Consider the following 18974-nt stretch of genomic DNA (forward strand, 5'->3'; position numbering starts at 1 on the left):
AGAACTCTGAAGAAATTGAAGATGGCAGCCAAAGATTGAATAAGGAGAAGAGACACCACCTGTGACCTAATGTATGGATCACAGGTGGGCTATTACAGGGACTGGAGCTGAACAGGACCGAATATGTTTAGCAGTGCAACTAGGCATGTCATTTAGATAGATGTAATTGTTGCAGTTTGCTATTTGAGACGACTATATTGTTTGCATGAGCAGTTCAACCTCTGAGTTGCTAATGATCCATTTAAATCAAATATCACTGACCATCTCTTTAGAGCCCATTAGTAAGAACACAGTGCAGAGCACAGTTGTGAGACTGCCTGGAGAATGCTCTTCATCCAACATTATTGTGTGCATGTGAAAGAGAGGATTATTTATATTTTTTCCCACAGTGGATGAGCTTGTCATTAATATGTAGGAAGAAGAAGGACGTTTAAAATTTGAAAATGTCAAATATACCCTGATGGAAAAAGAACGCCATGAAAATATAAACAAATGTCGACATAGTTTAAGTGCTCCTTGTGGATGTCTCCACACAGGCCCTCTTGGGAGATAGCGGTGCAATTTACAACAGAATAATTTAAAGGGAGAAAAAACAAAAACAAAAAACGGGAAGCTTCTTTGCCTGAAGTAATGTGCCATTAATTTAGTCACACCACCATCGGGGGTGTGAGATTAAAAGGGATACATAATGTGTTTTGCCCGAAGATACATCCATTTGTATGACCAGGCTTCATGTAAATGAAATGAAATGGCTAATTTTCTGTTTGCGGTTGCCTGGAATAAAAAATGACATCATTGACTCGCTGCTCCGCTGACACATCCTCACCGCTAGAGGTCGCTACTCGCCAGTGTTGACGTAAACGACGTAAATGACGTACAAGGAAGTGTGAAGGTCCATAACATAACATTATCAAAATAGCAGCTCGTATCTCATCCTAATTTCAGATTTTACGGCAAAAAAAAAGGACTTATGCAAGGAATACTTAGCTGTAAGATTTGAACATCTTTGTGGAGCGCTGCACTGTGGTGATTCGGGGTAAAAAATACGTGATAAGTAAGTTGTAACGATGTAATTCTGTTGCTCTGACAGCTATGTAACGGGCTAGCCTGAGTTAGCACATGAGAGGGTTTATCCTACCGGTATTTCAACAACTTTCTGCCTTTTAACTTCATGTTTTTAGTGTCTAAGCAAATATATCTGGTTCTTGGAATGCTTGCGTCTTATGTTTACATGTAGTTTTATAAAAATGTTATGTCATTCAGCAGTAAAGCTCCATTATACTGTATATGTGTTCACAATCACCAAATAATAGTGTGCTTTTCTAGACTTAAAGACTCGTTATGTTGCTGAAGTGTTATGTGTTTTCTTTTTAACCACGTTTGTTTGCACTTTGGATCCACAGGGACTGATTTGTGTGTTTTTTAGATATTTGCTTGAAAAGGAGAAGTTCCTTTCAGGCCAGACCTAGAAGGTCAGCTGACTTGAACAATGTGTCTAAGAAATCACTTTCATTTCCTCTTGGGAGCTTTTTGCATTTCGATTGCTCTCAGATTTCTTTAAATTATCTTGAATAATTTTTAATCCACTGTTCGTACATTTAAAACTATTTGAGTGTAATTAATAGGAGTGGTAAAATCGAGTCAAAAAAATCGAAAATCGGGATTTTCTTTGCTTCACAATTTTAAAATCGATTTTTTTTTTAAACAAAAATTTGATTTAAAAAAAAAATCCAGTTTATTTTGTAATTTTTTGTAATTTTTATTGGTTTTATTAGGGGTAGTAAAATCAAATCGAATATTGGGATTTTTTTGCTTCACAATTTTATAATAGATTTTTTTTGTTAAAAAGTCCTTTTTTTTTCAAATAAATAAAAATAATCCATTATTAATTTTTTGTCATTTTTACTGTTTTAATTATCTTTTTACTTGTCTTCTTGGGCGTTATAGCAGCAATATGATGGTCTGGCTACTGGGTTGTTTTTTTCCTGACTGGAATCAAGAAAAAGGACATGCAAAAAAAAGTTTTGTACATTTTTTTTTTGTTTTGTTTGTTTTTAGTTTACAAAAATCAGCTATATCAACGATTTGTGAGAATCGCAATTTAAACTGAATCGGCACCCAAAATATTGGAATCGAATTGAATGGGGACAAAAGCATATTGTCACAGCCAGTGACGTAATTAGTAGTAGTAATTAAGTAAATATTAATTAGGACTGAGATTGATTTTTTTTGTGTGTGTGTGTTTGTGTTTACAATGTAGGTTTGCCATAATTCCCTGTTTGGAAGTCTTCTGTCGATTTGTCCGATGTCTTCTGGCTGTCCACCCCAGTCCCCAGCCGTGGCAAAGTCTGAGGTGGTGGTTGAGGGAGAATGCCCGCTTCTAGCTGCCACCTTCGCCTACTGGGATAACATCCTCGGTCCACGTGTGCGCCACATCTGGACACCAAAGGGTGACCAGCTGATGTTCCTCAGTGACGGGGAGGTCACGTTTTTGGCTAATCACACACTCAATGGGGAGATCCTGCGGAGTGCAGAATGTGGTGCTGTGGATGTGAAGTTCTTTGTCCTGGCGGAAAAGGGCGTGATCATTGTGTCTCTTATCTTTGATGGCGAGCTAAAGGGGGATAAGAACACATGTGCCTTGTCTATTATTCTGCCTCAGACAGAGTTGGCCTTCTACCTGCCCCTGCACACCATCTGCGTGGAGAGGCTAAAGCATGTTATTCGCAAAGGACGCATTTGGATGCAGAAGGTATGCTGCTGCAGTTACCGTCCAGGGATTTATGTGTGATTAGATGAACTTTAACACACCATTTTTAGAAAAGGAGTATAAAAAGATGCATTACATAAATTTGTTTCATTAAGCTTGCCTTCACACTTTTTTTGCTGGCGATGCAGCCAAGATCATCCTTTTATATATTTGGACATTGAGCATATATATATTTTTTTATAGTTACTGAATAAATTTTTAGCTAAAATGTCTTGTAAGTCAGAGGAATAATTTGGAATACATTCCTTATTTCTTGTCATATCCAGTGATCCAGATCTTAATTGAAATCTTGCAAATTAGGCAAAAGTTGTCGAGGCTGACTGAAAACATTCTTGTCTTTGCGGATGTCCAGAGGAATGAGTCTTTATGTTTGTTAAGCGACTTAACACTGAGCTGTGGATCATTCAGGCATTAAAAAGACCAATAACTCAAAGGATGAAGCAAAGTTTTGTCTACTCATAAAAAGAGCACATTGTAAAATTCCACCTTAAATACTTTGTTGCAAGCATTGTCCAAAGACACTTTTTTTTTTTTTTTAATTGTTTTCTTTTGAGATGCACCCAAAAAATAACTCACTTTGACTTGCAAACATTTTTATTTTTGTTCCCAAAGAGTTTTTATTCTACACTGTGACATATCTCAGTCTGATGTGCAATGTGTCCTTGGGGGACAAAAGGCCTGAAGAGCTTTCCACAGCAGATGAACACTTTCTAAGTGTGACATTTGGTTTAAGAGATGCATCTGTTCCTTCAACTGATCCGTTTTGTCACTGAAGCCTCATCAGAAGTCGTCTCTGTAGAAGGATGGCTGTCAGAAACTCATTCGTAAGGAAGGGAAACAATGAGATAAAGCTGAGTTTAGCCAAACGACACAAGAACTGGACTAAAAATCTGGTGTCATGAAGCCATGAATCCTCCTAGATTAGGACGGCAGTGCTGATACACCGCATCAGCACTGCCGTCACCTTGACAAAGAGTAAAACAAAGGGCTGCCAATGTCCAAAAAAAGAGCACTAAAAAGTCATTTAAGGAGCCTGAAGTTTTTCTGAAGATTACTGAAATAAATGACAAGAAATACTGTGCAGAAGAATAAATAAGCTCTTGAAAATTGTTGATTTTTTTTTTTTTCCTTGTGTGGGGACAAACTGTCCCAGCTCAGTAAAGTACCAATAAGCTTATGAAATGGATAATTAGAAAGTAAACAGACGTTGTTGATGTCAAGGTTGGACAGATCTTTACTCATTATGACGAGGAAAGTTTTGGGGTTTTTTTGGATGAAAGTTTGGTTTGATCATTTTTTACTACTTTAACCTTTTTGTCTAATTAAAGATCCGATTTTCTCATTTACAGATGAAATGAGACAATAACAAATAATATTTTTATTTATTTTTTTCTCCTGGAAAGGCCAGGCCCCGATTTCTCATTGCTATCATTAGATACGATTTTCCTTAATAGAGCCTTTTTAATGCAGATGTAATGTCCTTTATTCACGTTGTCCTCTCTTTTCACACACATCTTACAAAATTCTGCATCTCATTTCTTGTCACAAAGTCTGTTTTGTGACAAACAGCTACAGAAATGTGTTAGGAAACCATGAAACCTTAGCAAAAACCAATCTTCATTGTTTTCCTCACCTCCGTCACCTGTCTGTAATTATTTAAGCCTGTAATTTCTTCTGTCCTCTATCTTCAGGGCTACAATATCATCTCGGTGCTGGGCTTGGAGATTGTCCCCATTATGGAGCTGTTGGCCTCAATGAAATCACACAGTGTGCCTGAAGACATAGATGTAAGGAACACAGACATAACACACAAAAAAAAATCAGATTCATTTATGTTTTGCATTTATTCAAACAGCTGGGAAACCTACGAGAAATAAAATAGCTGCCCGACTTTAACATTTCCATTTTAAATCTCATGAGCTGCAGTGATTTAGTAAATTAAAATGCCAATAGGCTGAATTAAAGGTGATTCAACTCAACTCAACTCAACTTTATTTATAAAGCCCTTTAAAACAACCAGAGTTGAAACAAAGTGCTGTACACAATCGGCAAAAATAAAAACAGAATAAAACAGTTCAAATGCAAATAAATAACATTAAAAACAAGAGGTCATACAAGGAATATGGAATTAAAACAATAAAACGATGCATCTATGCATCGTGTTTGCAACAACTGAAAGTAACTAAAAGCATTTTGTTTCCTGCTGCTGTATGTTAAGTTTATGGATAAAACCTTTGAAAAGCTTCTATCTCTTCATTTTCTCCCTTGTTCTAAAAACCCTTTTCTTCCAAGAGGTTCATCCACCCAGATTACCACCTGCTGCGATCCAACACGTTTGTTCTCTTTCAATATGCAAACGCACAAAAGAAGCTGCCCTGAATCGTTTTTTCCCCCTTTTTTTGCTTTTAAATGTGGCTGTCAGCATTTTCTTTTCTTTCTTTTTTTTTTTTTTTATTGTTGCAGACCAGTTTAAACTATGACTCATTAGTTTCACTCCCGTTGTTCAGATAAAAGACACGGTGCTAAATGACGACGACATCGGGGACAGCTGCCACGAGGATTTCCTCCACAAGTAAGCAGTCCAATCGAGTCAAATGCAGACGGATGATGAACAATGGCCATTTAACACCTGTCAGCCGTCCGATGATGAGTGATGGCTTCTCCACTGTGCTGAAGTCATCCCTGGGGAGGGGATGAAGGCTAAATCGCTGTTGAGCGTGGAGAGTCGAGAAAGTCAATTTGCTTGTGGATCTTTAATCTGTTAAACATGATTTGTTAGTATCTTGTGAAGATAACAGATTATCAAATCGAAACATTACTTTTAGACAAATATATTTTCCAAAATTTGTTCAGAAGGGCCCGAATATGACCCAAACTATTGGAATTAAAGTGATTTCGGATTTCTTTGTTAATTTACTACAACTTTTTTTTTTATGACTTTGAGCCAGTTATTATTTTTTAGATTGCTTTTCTGTGGGTGTGTGTCAGCTATATTATCTGAATGCTGCCATTGATAATTATAGGAATGCTTATGAAACTTAAACTGGCTGTAATTGTGTTTGTCTGTACTTCAGAGCCATTAGCTCTCATCTGCAGACGTGCGGCTGCTCAATAGTGGTTGGAAGCAACCCAGACAAAGTAAATAAGGTAAATTTTCTGTATCAATTGCTGCATGCAGACCGATTTATTTTAATGTTAGTCACATCTTGGAGGCAGAGTTGGTGTTTTACTTTTAATTCTGCATGCACCAAGTTACATTTTTTTTAATTAACGCTGAAACTGATCATCAGTTGAAATGTATTTCGTGTGTATCTGCTGATCCAGCAAGATCATGTTGGAGACAAAAGAATCATTTAGCCGTGGGAGCCCAAATGTGTGCGTGCAGTCACTGTATGTGGCCAACGGGTGTGAATATGAGATGATTTTGGAGCAAAACCCATTATAAATCATTAAAACAAGTGTTCTGAGACTCTGATCTTCTTGCAGATTGTGCGGACCCTCTGCCTCTTTCTCACCCCCGCTGAGAAGAAGTGCTCTCGCCTCTGCAGGGCTGACTCTTCCTTCAAGTATGACACTGGCCTGTTCGTTCAGGGTCTGTTAAAGGTAACTCGTTGCTAGAATTAGTTTTCTCTGCATGTTTTATACTGCGATGGACTGGCGAGCTGTCCAGGGTGTACCCTGCCTTTCGCCCAAAGCCAACTGGGATAGGCTCCAGCTTCCCCCAGCTTCCCCTTTACCCTGAATTGGATGAAGCGGTTTAGAAAATGATTGAATGTATGCATGTTTTATATTGTTTGCATATCTGATCTGGATTCTGTTGTAGACCCAAGAAATTGGTGGACCAGGGGTTGTTTTTCTTCCACTCTAAAGAATTCTGATCCGTTTTTATTATGTAGAGCTCAGTTTCTGGCAAAGCTCAAGTTGACAACTTATAAACATTACATAACATAGAGATATTGATAGGATCATAGCAATATTAACCAGTATGAAAGGCTATGTTTCCAACCATTTCTGAATGACCATTCCTACACTTGAATGTAAATAATAATTATACACAGTATATGATTTATTTATTTACTTATTTTCTTTAGTAGACAATTTATTTCTCACATGATCATGCAAAAGCGAAACAAGACTATATGTTACAAAACAATACAAAGCACATCCACCACCATGCTTTAAAAGGAGCAGGAAGAAGAAAAATTCTCATAATATCTGTATTTTACAAAGAAAAAACCCATAACACACCAATAAATGGTCTTTTAATTTTCTTGATGATACTTAATAAAAAAATTTTAAAAAAAAAGGGGAAAAAAAATACTCATTACTAATCTACACAGCAGCCACCATATGTCAGTTTGGGATCATTTTCACAGATTAAATTGCACATACATAGAATCATATACATAGTCACATTCACATGTGTATAAATGTATACACACACACACACACACACACACACACACACACACACACACACACACACACACACACACACACACATATATATATATATATATATATATATATATATATATATATATATATATATATATATATATATATATATATATATATATATACATATATATATAAATATATATATATATATATGCACACATATATCATACATAAATCCCAGTGTTTGTGCGTTTGTAAATATTTACAAATTTATTGTCACTTAAATTGTTCCACAACTTAACTCCAGTAGTTATGATACAATATTTAGTTTGTGTTCTTCTCTGTTTTTAGCATGCTTGTACCTCGTAGTGCATATGAACGCTCTCTCGCTCATCTGACAACCCCTGGATACTTTGTGGTACTTTATTATGAATTACTGAATACATAAATTGTATTATTTTAAAATTGACTAGATCTCCGATTTGAGAGCTTTCAAGTTGACAAAGAGCTGATTTGTGGATTGTCTGTTCTGATTATTGCATGCAATTTTTTCCCTCTTTTCTGGATATCCTATATTTTCTCTATATTTCTTTTGCTCTGCTAAACTTTCACACAAGAGGTCAGGTATGGGAGTATGAAGGAACAGTACAAAGTAATGAAGAGGAATTGATGAAATTTTTAGTTCTGAGTAATATTTAAACTGATTTAGATATATTTGTCTTAATATCACTTATATGTGGTTTCCAGTTCAATTTATCATCAATTATAACCCCAAGAAATTTGATTCTCTTTAGTTCTCTTGACTTATAATCTTTTATTAAATTTTAAGCATCAAATTTTTGTTCCCATCTCTGTCTGTTTGCTTCAGGGCAGACAGCAGGCCCCTTCTAAATCCTGACCACCCTCTATTAGCTAATTATCCGCCGCTCTAATGGATTTCCTGTAATTGAGCTACCATATGTTAAGAACCACTGACTGAATTGTTCCCTCTGGGAATAACTTTTTCTTTTTTCTTCTTTCCTGTTTTTTTTTTTTATACCTTTAAAAAACTAAATCTGGAAAAACAGTCAAATTAAATAAATAAATTTAAAAAAAAAGAATGTATTTGTTTGCTCCACTTGATCTTAGATCACAGCAGCACAAGCCTGCTCCTGTTTCCACCCATGAACACTGGGGATTTTTCTAGAGAGCACGCAGACTATTCAGTCTGCAATTTGCTGTACTCACATGCGCTTCACAGCAGGAGATTACGGGCTGAAGATGCCTTCTCACAGCTGGAAATGCAAAGAGCGCGGTTCTGTTTACACCACAGAGGATGCAAGGCATGATGCAAAATAATGCCGGAAATATTTTTGTTACCAACAGCATGAAAACAATGGATGGGGGTCGTGTTTGAGCGTGCATCGTCGCTCGCGGGGAAATGCTTTGGAAGATCTTCCAAAACTAATATTAGCTGGCTGAAAAATCTATAAAAGAAGTCCAGAGTAAACATTGAGGACGTGGTTGTTTGTCGTCCCTCCCTTCAGTGCATGCAGGCCTGCCTGTTCGAACAGCTGGTCCAAACCTCAAAATGATGCAGTGTTAGCATGGTTTGTGTGGTCAGGTGATTGTGGAGGATAGGCAGCAGCCTTCAGGTGTATCATTACGTCACTGTCCGGATGCAGAATGAATCGTTGTCCTACAAAGAAGCAAAGCAAGGATGGAGCATGTCTGAATGAATGAACTCCGGTGCCTTCTGTTTCCTTTCTCTTTAAAGACAAGAATTAACCTTTTCTACATCTTTTTTCTTTCATTTTTATCCAGTGGTGGTACGGTCACTTTTGTTCTTCATGGTCCTGTGCTGGGTTAGGTTCAACAGTTGCTACAAAGGGATTTATATTTCTATTTTCCCTCTCTGCAGACATTAACTTTGCTCTGATGGCATGTTTTCAGCTTTGAGTTTATCAAATCTACCTCTGTGTCATTTGTAGGATGAATACAGTTCAGATATGATATTTTGTACATGCTCTAAATGCTCTAAACCAATGCACAATTGTTATTACTACATTTGAATAGTGACCTAAAAATGACACAGAAGCTTAAATACTTATGTAACTTTCAAAAATAACAAATTTAATTAAAAAAAAGAGGTTTGTTATTTCAGTAAGAAGTGATCACATAGTTCCTGTTTGCTTAGTTTTAAAAAGCTTTGCTGCCTCTCTGTGGAGCTCATGCGAGATCTATTTAAAGATTTCTCCACTAAATGAGCGGGTGAGTGTGGGAAACTGGTCCAGGGAGAAACATGAGACGCGAAAGCAGGAAAAAAAAAAACCTGAAATTTTGTGGAAACTCCTAAAGGTAAAGTTAGTCAGTATGTTGTATATAATTATGTCTGTACATGATAAGTTCTTCTAAATATGACTTTGTGTTTTTTGTAAAAAAAAACAAAACATTTAAACTGGTTCAGAATGGGATGGAGGGGAAACATGAACCACCAGCAGAGATTCCCAAACTGCCGGCCTGAGTTGCATTGAGCAAAGTGGGAATGTGTTTTGTCTCATGTCTCTTTCACCACCTTTGTCCTCCTTTTCCTTATCTCTAGGACTCCACAGGTAGCTTCGTCTTGCCGTTCCGCCAGGTGCTTTACTCACCTTATCCGACCACGCACATCGATGTCGACATCAACACAGTCAAACAGATGCCGCCGTGCCACGAGCACACGTACAACCAGCGGCGCTACATGAGGTGTGAGCTGAGTGCGCTGTGGAAGACGGACAGCGAGGACGACATCCTGCCAGACACAGTTATTCACACCGATGAGACCTTCACTCCTGACCTGTAAACACAGAAACTTGTTGATCTAAAAGCTGTAGTCTTCCTTTTTTTTTTTTTTTTTTTTTTTTTTATTATTAAAATTAATCTAATTTATTAACATTAATGGTGTCAAAGTTCTAAAACTTTTTCTGACTTTTCCTCAGGAATGTATTCCAAGATGTCATGCATCAAGACACTTTGGTCAAATCTTTCATTGATGAGGTAAGAATATAGAAATAGTCAAATTTTTTGTTTGTATTTTATTTTAAATAAAATCAGCAATTGTTCCGTTGAAAAATTAGAACCTACTCATTGTGTGTTTTTTTCTTAAAACCATCGAGAGCAATAAAATCAGTTAAACCATTCATCTACATTAGAAATAATCCAACAAAATCTTAATTATTTTATAAAACAGTTTTAATACTTTATAGTATTTTTTTATTTTTATGTGTGGATAATTATTTTTGTTGTATATTTTTATTTCTATTTCTATTTTTTTTTTTTTTTTTTTTTTTTTTTTTACATTTTTCATTGGATATATTTTTTATGCATGCTTTTTTTATTTTTATTTTTTTATTTTTAACTTAAAGCTGTCAAATACAGAAAAAGAGATTTTGTTTGTTCGGTTAAAGAAGCACGACTGATCGTTGGTAGATTTTCTCAGGAAGCAGCCAAACAGAAGACAGATGCCAAATGACTCATTTTCTTGTCTCAGGCTGGAGGAGTAGTTGTGAGGGGCAGCTTTTCAGCCCTGGGATGCTGCAGGGCAACAACAGCTCCAGGAATGTCCATAATAAATGTCACGAGTCAAAACCAGTCAGAAACACATATTTTTGATAAGAGCTTGATTTTACTTTTAAAAAAAAAAAAAAAAAAAAAAAAGTTAAATATCTAACTTTAAAGCAGCATTTAATACCTTTAAAATGTTGAAATTCTGTGTTTCTGAATAGTTTTGATGGTACGCTGGCAGTTACCTCTGGAGCCATCGTTGCCCTGAATCATACCGAAGCTGAGAAATCCCACTTCACTGTTTATTTTTATATCTATTTTAAATGCGCACCATGGCTGATTTAGAAATTGAAGACGATGTTATTAAAAGAAGGGAGGAAAGGAAGGAGAGAAAGGGATAAGACGAGAGTCAACATCAGACTGATTTTTCCAAGCTGGAGAGAGCTCAGAGAAGAGACAGAATTCAAGATGGATGTACGTCTATGAACTAAACAAGTTTCCTGCTGTGCTTTTATCAATTCATTGTATTTGAGATGTTGAAGGATCTTCCAATCCCAATATAGAACCTTTATTTTTCATGTACTCACAAAAATATGTGAATTAGGTGACATTGAAGCACAGGCTTGGATTTAAAAAAACGTGCTCGCATACACATGATTAATTAATCCTCAAGGGTCATCATTCTTCATAAAGAGCAACATTTAATTTTCTCAAGGTTACCACAAAAAAGGGGGCAGGGAAGGTTTTTAGTCCACTTCTTTCCCAGCAGAGCTGCAGACTGGACTGCTAATCGACATCCTGTGTCGTACCCAGGTGTTCATGTTGAAGCCGGGACTGTCCCTGCGGAGCACCTATCTGGCCCAGTTCCTGCTGCTGCTCCACAGGAAGGCCCTCACGCTGCTCAAGTACATTGAGGACGAAACGTAAGCGATGTCACTACTTAGGCTTAAATCTGAACAGCGAGGGAGTTTGACATGTGGCAGTCAAGCCAAACACTCACACACACTGCACCGCAGACACCATCACAGCTTCTGATTTCTGCATTTGACATTGCTGAGAAGAGTGTTTTTTTTTATTCTGACTTTATCATCAGACCCCCCCAGAGAAGCACAGCAAGACGCGCCTTGAAGCCTTGTATCTGAAATCATCAGTGTTTTCGACATCTTTGAATATTTTTGTCAGGATTTTACTGTGCGTCGGCAGGGTGCAGCAAACTCTGAGGGACATATGACAAAACATCTACAAAGGAACACCATATGTTGGATGAGAACCCAAACAAACCTGATCTCAGATGCCTCTCAGTAGATGGACAGAGGTGCCCTCCTTTCCCAGTCCTGTTGGATTGAGACGCACAGAAATATAGACGACTGAGATCCAGCTGACTGCAGATGTAAGCAGATGTTTAAGTCAAGATGAAGAGCGGTGTGTCAGGAAACACACGGAGTGGAACGCTGTAAGGAGGCCGTGAGAGTTGGCTTTTGGCAGGAGAAGTAGTGCAAAGAGGAGGAAAAAAAACCTCCCGATCTGAGGAGTTATCCTTCACACTGCCCTGAACAGGAAGACAAGTATGACTGTGGAGGAAGAAATCTATAATGTCCATCTGAGAGCTTATTTTCCAAAGGCAGTTGTGCTTTTCTACTAAAAGTTGTCTTGACTGTACTTCTTTTGAGCCAAAAATATAAACATTACTTCTGTTGGCTTTGCAGGTTATAACACAGAGTCATCTGCATACATGTATATCATTTGCCATGTGGAATTCAATTCAATTCAACTTTATTTATATTGCGTCAAATCAAGGCAATGCCATCTCAAGAGACACAACAGACAGGAAAAAAGAACATAATGAAGGCCAATTCATAAAAGCCGATATAAGGAAACCAACAGATTGAGTTGGAGGATCCAACTCAATCTCCCATCCTGAACAAGCACACTGGCGACAGTGGGAAGGAAAAAACTCCCTTTTAACAGGAAGGAAACCTCCGGCAGAACCCAGCTCAGGGACAGGCAGCCATCTGCCTCTGCTGTGTGGGGGGAAGAGGACAGAAAGACAACAGACAATGAATCATGTTTTGTCTCAGCTTTTAAACACTTGCAGTAAACATTGGTTCTTATCAAGCAGCTTTTGGCTGTTTTCTCTGCAAAACATTAAAGTTACATATTTATAACACCAGCAATCTTTTCCCACAATCAGACCCCCCCCGTAATGTGCCGTAGGGCTGCTCGATTATGACAAAAATTATAATCACGCTTATTTATTTTCAACTGAAATTGAGATCGCGTTTATTTAACACAATTATCCAGTATTTTTAAACAACGCTGCGCATCGTGGTGTTCTCGACTTGTGTCGTGCATTATAACCGTCTAATGCACGGTTCCGAATTCTTTAATCCACTTTTACCGCTTATATAGGAACTATTTTACGTTGGCCTCGATGTACGTTTTGTGCCAAGCAACCGCTGTCAGGCTGCAGCGCGTTTCTCTCATTCACCTGTTAAAAGACAGCTGATCTGAACCAGCTGATTAACGCGTTGCTATGGTAACGCCCTGTAACTGAGGGATATTACAGTGTTTAACTCGCTGAACTACGTATAGGAAAATAATGCAGCCAGTTCTCACTGACAATGGTATAAACTATGTTTAATGAACTTCCACAACCTACTGCAGTTATTCTACATCGACCTGCAGCCGGAGCCGACTGAGACTGGCCGCCTGGGAGTGCTTTAGGACGGGAGAGGCTCCCGCTGCTCCTTCCTTACAGTAACTGCAGAACAATATGTGCCTTCAAGTCAGTCGCCAAAACACCAGAAAAGTCTCTAATAACTCCAGTAAAAGTTGCTAAATTTGTCGCTTTTAACACAAAAAGTCACCAGATTTAGCGAGAAAGTCGCCAAGTTGGCAACAGTGTCTGAATGAAACCAAAGCAGCTGTGGGAGGAGTTTACAGCACAGCGCTGCAATGCCAGAGACGCTCGATTAGCAACTGAAGACAGCAGGAGAGGAAACTGCAAAGAGAAAAATAATCACACCCTTTTATTTTTATGACAGTTGAAAACCCAGATTGTAATTGAGATTAAAATCCGATTAATCGCCCGGCCCTAATGTGCCGACATATTGACACGGTAGCGTTGTCAGCTGTACATCCATGATGACAATCTCCCGTTGTATTACATAAAGCTGCGCTACTGGATTGGGATCTGGTGACTGTGGAGGTCTTTGGAGTAAAGTGAACTCATCATTATCACGTGAAAAAGCAGATGGAGATGATTTGTGCTCTATGACATAATACATTATTCTGCTGGAACTAGCCTGCAGAAGATGAATATACTGTGGTCATAAAGGGAAGGATAATGACAGGAAAAATACTTGTGTAGGCGGTGATGTCTAAATGATGCAGAAGTGGGTACTAAGGGGCACAAAGTGTGACAGGTCAATATGGAGCCTTGTTCACCATCCTCTTATGAATCATCTTAGATTAGTTCTTAAGTTGCACTTAAGTAAACCTTTAGAAATTCTTCCATGAGATTCGTGAACCTGTTGGTAGACAGAAGTATTATTTGTATCTCTCTTCTTACATAGGATAATATCAATCTATCCTACGTTGAAAGAGCCAGCTGGTCTGTCCTACTTTGCTAACGCCCAAACAATACCCCCAGAAGGTCATGAGACCTAAAGCGGCGTGCAAACAGACAGAGCTGTCGGTGAAACTGAGGAGGAGAAATGACAAGCAAGACAGAAAGGTGAATGAAACCAAAAGATAATAACACAGATGTGCACTGAAGCCTGGTGTTCCTTTTTTAAGTGTTGAATTAGTTATAAATAAACACATGATGAGCTTTAAATAAAATCAAAACAGCTTCATGTACAAACTTGTCATTAACTCCTCCTGAACTTGGACAGCAGCCTGTCAGTTTTGGTCCAAAGACTGCTGGGATAGGCTCCAGCTTCCCCACGACCCTTAATCGAACTAAGTGATTCGGACAATGAATGAATGCATTATAGTAAAAACACACCATTGCGATGAATTTTAATTAATAAATACAACATTCTGCAGGTTGATCTGGGAGTTAGAGATGACTCTGACATTTACAGAGTAAAAAGAACAGACCTGTGTGCATTCTATTGATTCGATGTCGTGAAGCAGACCAGCGGTCTGTCTCCACTGCCACTCTTAAATGAAATGGATGAAAAACAGTTCAATTTGTCCCAGAGGGAAATTATAATATTAGAATGTAATCTTCAAAATCTTTATTTTATCTAAAAATAACAAAATGTAATTCATCAAAAGTTATTTTACAATGTGACAAAAACATTACTGGAACATTAATCTTGTATTGGAATGAACTGAACAGCAGAAAACATCACAAACGTTGATTTAGTTTTAAGGTGTCGGCAATCAGATGTCTGTAAGTCGGCACCCAAAAAAATCAGAATCGAATCAGGACAAAAGCATATCATCACTGCCCTAACATTTACTCACCTGACTGTAACTGAGTAGTTTTTGTGAGTAATTTGTTAGTAGTTTTTGAAATGGGTAATTTTATTTTCACTCAATTACATTTTGACCCGAGTATTTTACTTCATTACATTGGAAACCTTCCGCAGTACTGCTTAAAAAAATAAATGGAGGGAAAATACATCATGCTGAACGTCACGGACTGTCCAGCTCCGTGGCTAATCTGATTCGGTCACATTCAACGCCCACTGAAAAGAAAAAAGCGCGGGTGTGTGCAGGTGTGTAGGGCATGCAGCGGTTTGCGCAGGCAGAATACTCACTGATGACCTGTTTAAAAGTTTTTTAAAAACAGTGTTTGATTGGATTTATGACTCATCCTTTGTTTACATCAGACAACTAAAAATAACTGAGCAACCTTTACTTAAAGTAGATTTATTTTTTACTTTTACTCGAGTCGGTTTTTAGATGACTACTTTTACTTTTATTTGAGTACAAATTTAAGCAAAGTTAAGATACTTTTTACTTGATTGTAATTTTTCTGTACTTTTCCCAACTCTGTTCAGAACAATCTCCCCACATTCAGTCATTTAAATCCCTTTTCTTCTCGTTCTGATGCTCAATTTATATTTCATCCCATCGTTGTGCCCATGTTTACATGACTAAATGCACTGAAGCGCTGCCGTTGACGCCTACTTAGCTGTTCATGCTAACAGGCAAGTGTTTGTAAAGCGTCTATAACACTACAAAATGAGAAGGAGGTGCATGAGGAAGAAACTGTATGTGCCCACCTCTGTTAAAGCTGAAAGGCTTTTAAAAGATCGTTAACTGATAAAGAAGAAAATCATTTTCACTCTTACGTTGAGTTGGATGTTAGAGGGAACTGGGAAGAGAGGCCAAGTTGTGCAGCTGCACTGGGAGATAAATTTTCCAAATCATCCCACGATGACAGCTTTCCCCTTTTTGTAGCACAAGAAAGCATGTGTCAGAGCCTTCACCAGCTCAGCTTTTCAGGGCTGCCTCATTATCATCATCATCATCATACTAAATTGTGTTTTTATGATCATCATTTGATCACTGACAGGAAATTCTCATTTCTCTGCGCACTCCCACAGAAATGAGACGGTTCGCCAGGTTGAAAGGTGCACATGATGCTGCACTTTGTATTAATGTGTTTTTAATTTGAGCAGCACATGTTGGAAACTCCCGCTGGAGCTTCACTCTCCAACATCCACGTCGGAAATCTTTCTTATGGAGGATAAAACTAAACACAGTTCACATTTCTGTTGATGCATTAATCTCCATTTTACATCCAGAAGCACCTCAGCTCCATCGGTTTAATCTGAGAATCTTCTGTCCACCACGTCTCTCCTGAATGTTTTTACACCCCCTCCCTTCCTAAGGCGACCTGGTCATCGCTCCATCTGGGCCTGACTCACCGCCCTCTATGCTCCACAGTAGTTCACCGACCTTCCAACCGTTATCGCCTCGACAAATCTTTGCTGTGATTTTCTCTTTCCTCCCGTCAAACTCGGTTAAAATGACTTCGGATGAATTGTTTTGCCGCGCATAAATAGATTCCTGCGCATACCTCACTCCCGATACGAACACAACATTATTTCTGAGCTCGTGTGAAGGCATTAAAGCGATGTGGTTTATTGTGCTGCCAGCAACTTGAGGTCTAAGGGCACACTATTTTACAGGTGCCTTGACAGGATTGTTTATGCTCACTTACCATGCCGTAGCAGCATACATAATTCATTATGGCTTGGCATTCCCATGCACAGCTGCAACCTGACTAAATGCTAATGCAACTTGTCTGACCCTGAGTTTTCTAGGTTATCATACAATAGTAGAATATCGCACTTTTCTCCACAGGCAGAAAGGGAAGAAGCCATTTCGATCGCTGCGTAACTTAAAGACGGACCTGGATCTGATGGCGGAAGGAGACCTGAACATCATCATGGCGTTCGCTGAGAAGCTGCGAGCCGGACTTCACTCGTTCGTGTTTGGGAAGCCGTTCTACACCAGCGTGCAGGAGCGAGACGTCCTCATGAGCTTTTGACTTCAGTTTCTCATCCGCACTTTTATGTTTTGGACATTTTGTTGTTTTATGTCAGATCTGTTGTGTCTTTATATAAAATCCTCTGTCATGATTTTGAGGCTGTTGTGAACATAAGTTTTATATAAATTTTCTCTGCCTTCAGGTTTGCATTTCAGTCAATACAAGGCATGTTTTCACAAACTGTTTGCTATTCCTGTAATGAGCCATTAGAGTCATATAAACTTTTTTTTTCAAGAGTAGGCATAATGTGAGTGCAACACTTTAGGAGGCTCATTCTGAGCTGATAAATTATTCATGGACTCTATGCCTTCTGTTAATTGTGGCTCTGGCTCAATTTCTGGTGTTTAACATCGGCTGAGGTGCCCACTCAGGCATTTTCAGTTTAATTTAAACTGCGTATTAAAAGATAAGGTATTCGTTTCTACACTACCTGCATTATACGACAACTCCAGCTGGCCTTTTAACCTCTTAAACTTGTGCATGGCCTTTTTTTATTTTATATTATTTTTAATTAATTGTCGTGTCCAGAATGTTAATGGCGCAGCTCGCTGGTGCCAGTAAGAAAGACGAAGCACTTGTGTTTAACAGAAGGTACAGACAAATGCACTGTTTAGGAAATATGACGGTTCTTCTATGATGTGTGTATCTGAGTGTTATCATTAAAGACATTAGCTTTGATATGCAAATGATAGATTTTTACATCACACAGCAGCAAAACAGTTATTTATTTTTAGATTATCCAATTTTACAGCAACCATAAATTTGCTTTGATTTTTTTATTTTATTTAGATATTATTAATTTAGGCTTGTTAAAATAATTAGCAAGTAAATGAGACATGGGTGCCAGGACTCCAGAAGTCTGATGGTGATTGCCCCAGAAAGGTTGAAATTGGACAAAAGAAAATAATAATAATCATAAAAACAGATGTGGTTTATGTTAATCTGTACATTCTGTTGCCAACATTGTTGTTTTTGTTTTCCAGTCTGTTTACTTTTAATTTGAGGGGCAATAAATAAAAGTATTCAATCTTTTTTTTTTTTTAGCCAAATTCTCTCAATCATTTGAAACTTGTATACCTGTGTTGTATTTTGCACAATAAATGTCGATCACCTTCTGATCAGTCTAAAATTCTTTGCATTTGAGTGGTTGGTTGTTTAAATGCAACAGAGAACAAGGTTTACCGTACCAAACGGTCCTGTTCAGACCTAGATCCCTTAGTGGGAACGGGAGCTTTAGGATTCAAGTGTCATTTCAGTCAGACTGATGTTTAAAAATATATATTAAATTTACTTTATACTTTAAAGATCTGTTTTAAAGTCAAGTTTGGGTCATTGATTTTTTTTTCTACATTTTTTCCTCAACATTTGCAACATGGATGGTCAACGTCCAATAAAAGCAGCTCTAGGAACCCAAAGCTAACATGAAACCAAACTGTATCTGAGCAATCAGATGCTCCATTTATCATCAGGTCTGCTTGGAAGTTGTGTGTTCTGCATGCAGTTTAAAGATTATTCATCTACTGAAAATTTGTCATTAAAGCCTGACAAAGTGGATTTTTTTTTTTTTTACTGTAGATATCTAAAAAGAAAAAAAAGACATTTCCCTAAAGCTCTGCATGTGAATAAAAAAAAAACAGCTTTAAGGATTGTAGCCTGTCTATAGCCACCTCAAGCAGGAATATAATTATATGTCCTCTGGAGAACCTTGAAGTGCTGCAAATTCAAAACAAGATGAGAATGAAGCCAAAGTGGAGGAGCTTTTAATTA

At 37.9% G+C, this 18974-nt stretch overlaps 1 protein-coding gene across 1 annotated transcript; it reads left to right on the top strand.

Moving 5' to 3' along the window:
* The first annotated feature begins 907 nt into the window (after window positions 1–907).
* c9orf72 (C9orf72-SMCR8 complex subunit) lies at window positions 908–18319 on the top strand. Its single transcript, XM_079262495.1, has 10 exons — window positions 908–1054; window positions 2261–2752; window positions 4462–4557; window positions 5278–5342; window positions 5845–5917; window positions 6257–6373; window positions 9753–9988; window positions 10129–10186; window positions 11507–11616; window positions 17021–18319. Exons 2-10 carry the CDS (start codon window positions 2306–2308, stop codon window positions 17205–17207), a joined length of 1389 nt encoding a protein of 462 aa, XP_079118621.1. The 5' UTR covers window positions 908–1054; window positions 2261–2305; the 3' UTR covers window positions 17208–18319.
* The last annotated feature ends 655 nt before the right edge of the window (window positions 18320–18974 follow it).

This window comes from Telmatherina bonti (genome assembly GCF_933228915.1).
Source record: "Telmatherina bonti genome assembly, chromosome: 22".
NCBI classification, from domain to species: Eukaryota; Metazoa; Chordata; class Actinopteri; order Atheriniformes; family Telmatherinidae; genus Telmatherina; species Telmatherina bonti.

Bases quoted from the DNA above. Each gene is read 5' to 3' on its own strand.
- c9orf72 (XM_079262495.1), top strand. From the start codon at position 2,306: ATGTCTTCTGGCTGTCCACCCCAGTCCCCAGCCGTGGCAAAGTCTGAG. The intron at 6,374-9,752 runs GTAACTCGTTGC...CCTTATCTCTAG, and splicing joins TCGTTCAGGGTCTGTTAAAG to GACTCCACAGGTAGCTTCGT. The intron at 9,989-10,128 runs GTAAACACAGAA...ACTTTTCCTCAG, and splicing joins GAGACCTTCACTCCTGACCT to GAATGTATTCCAAGATGTCA.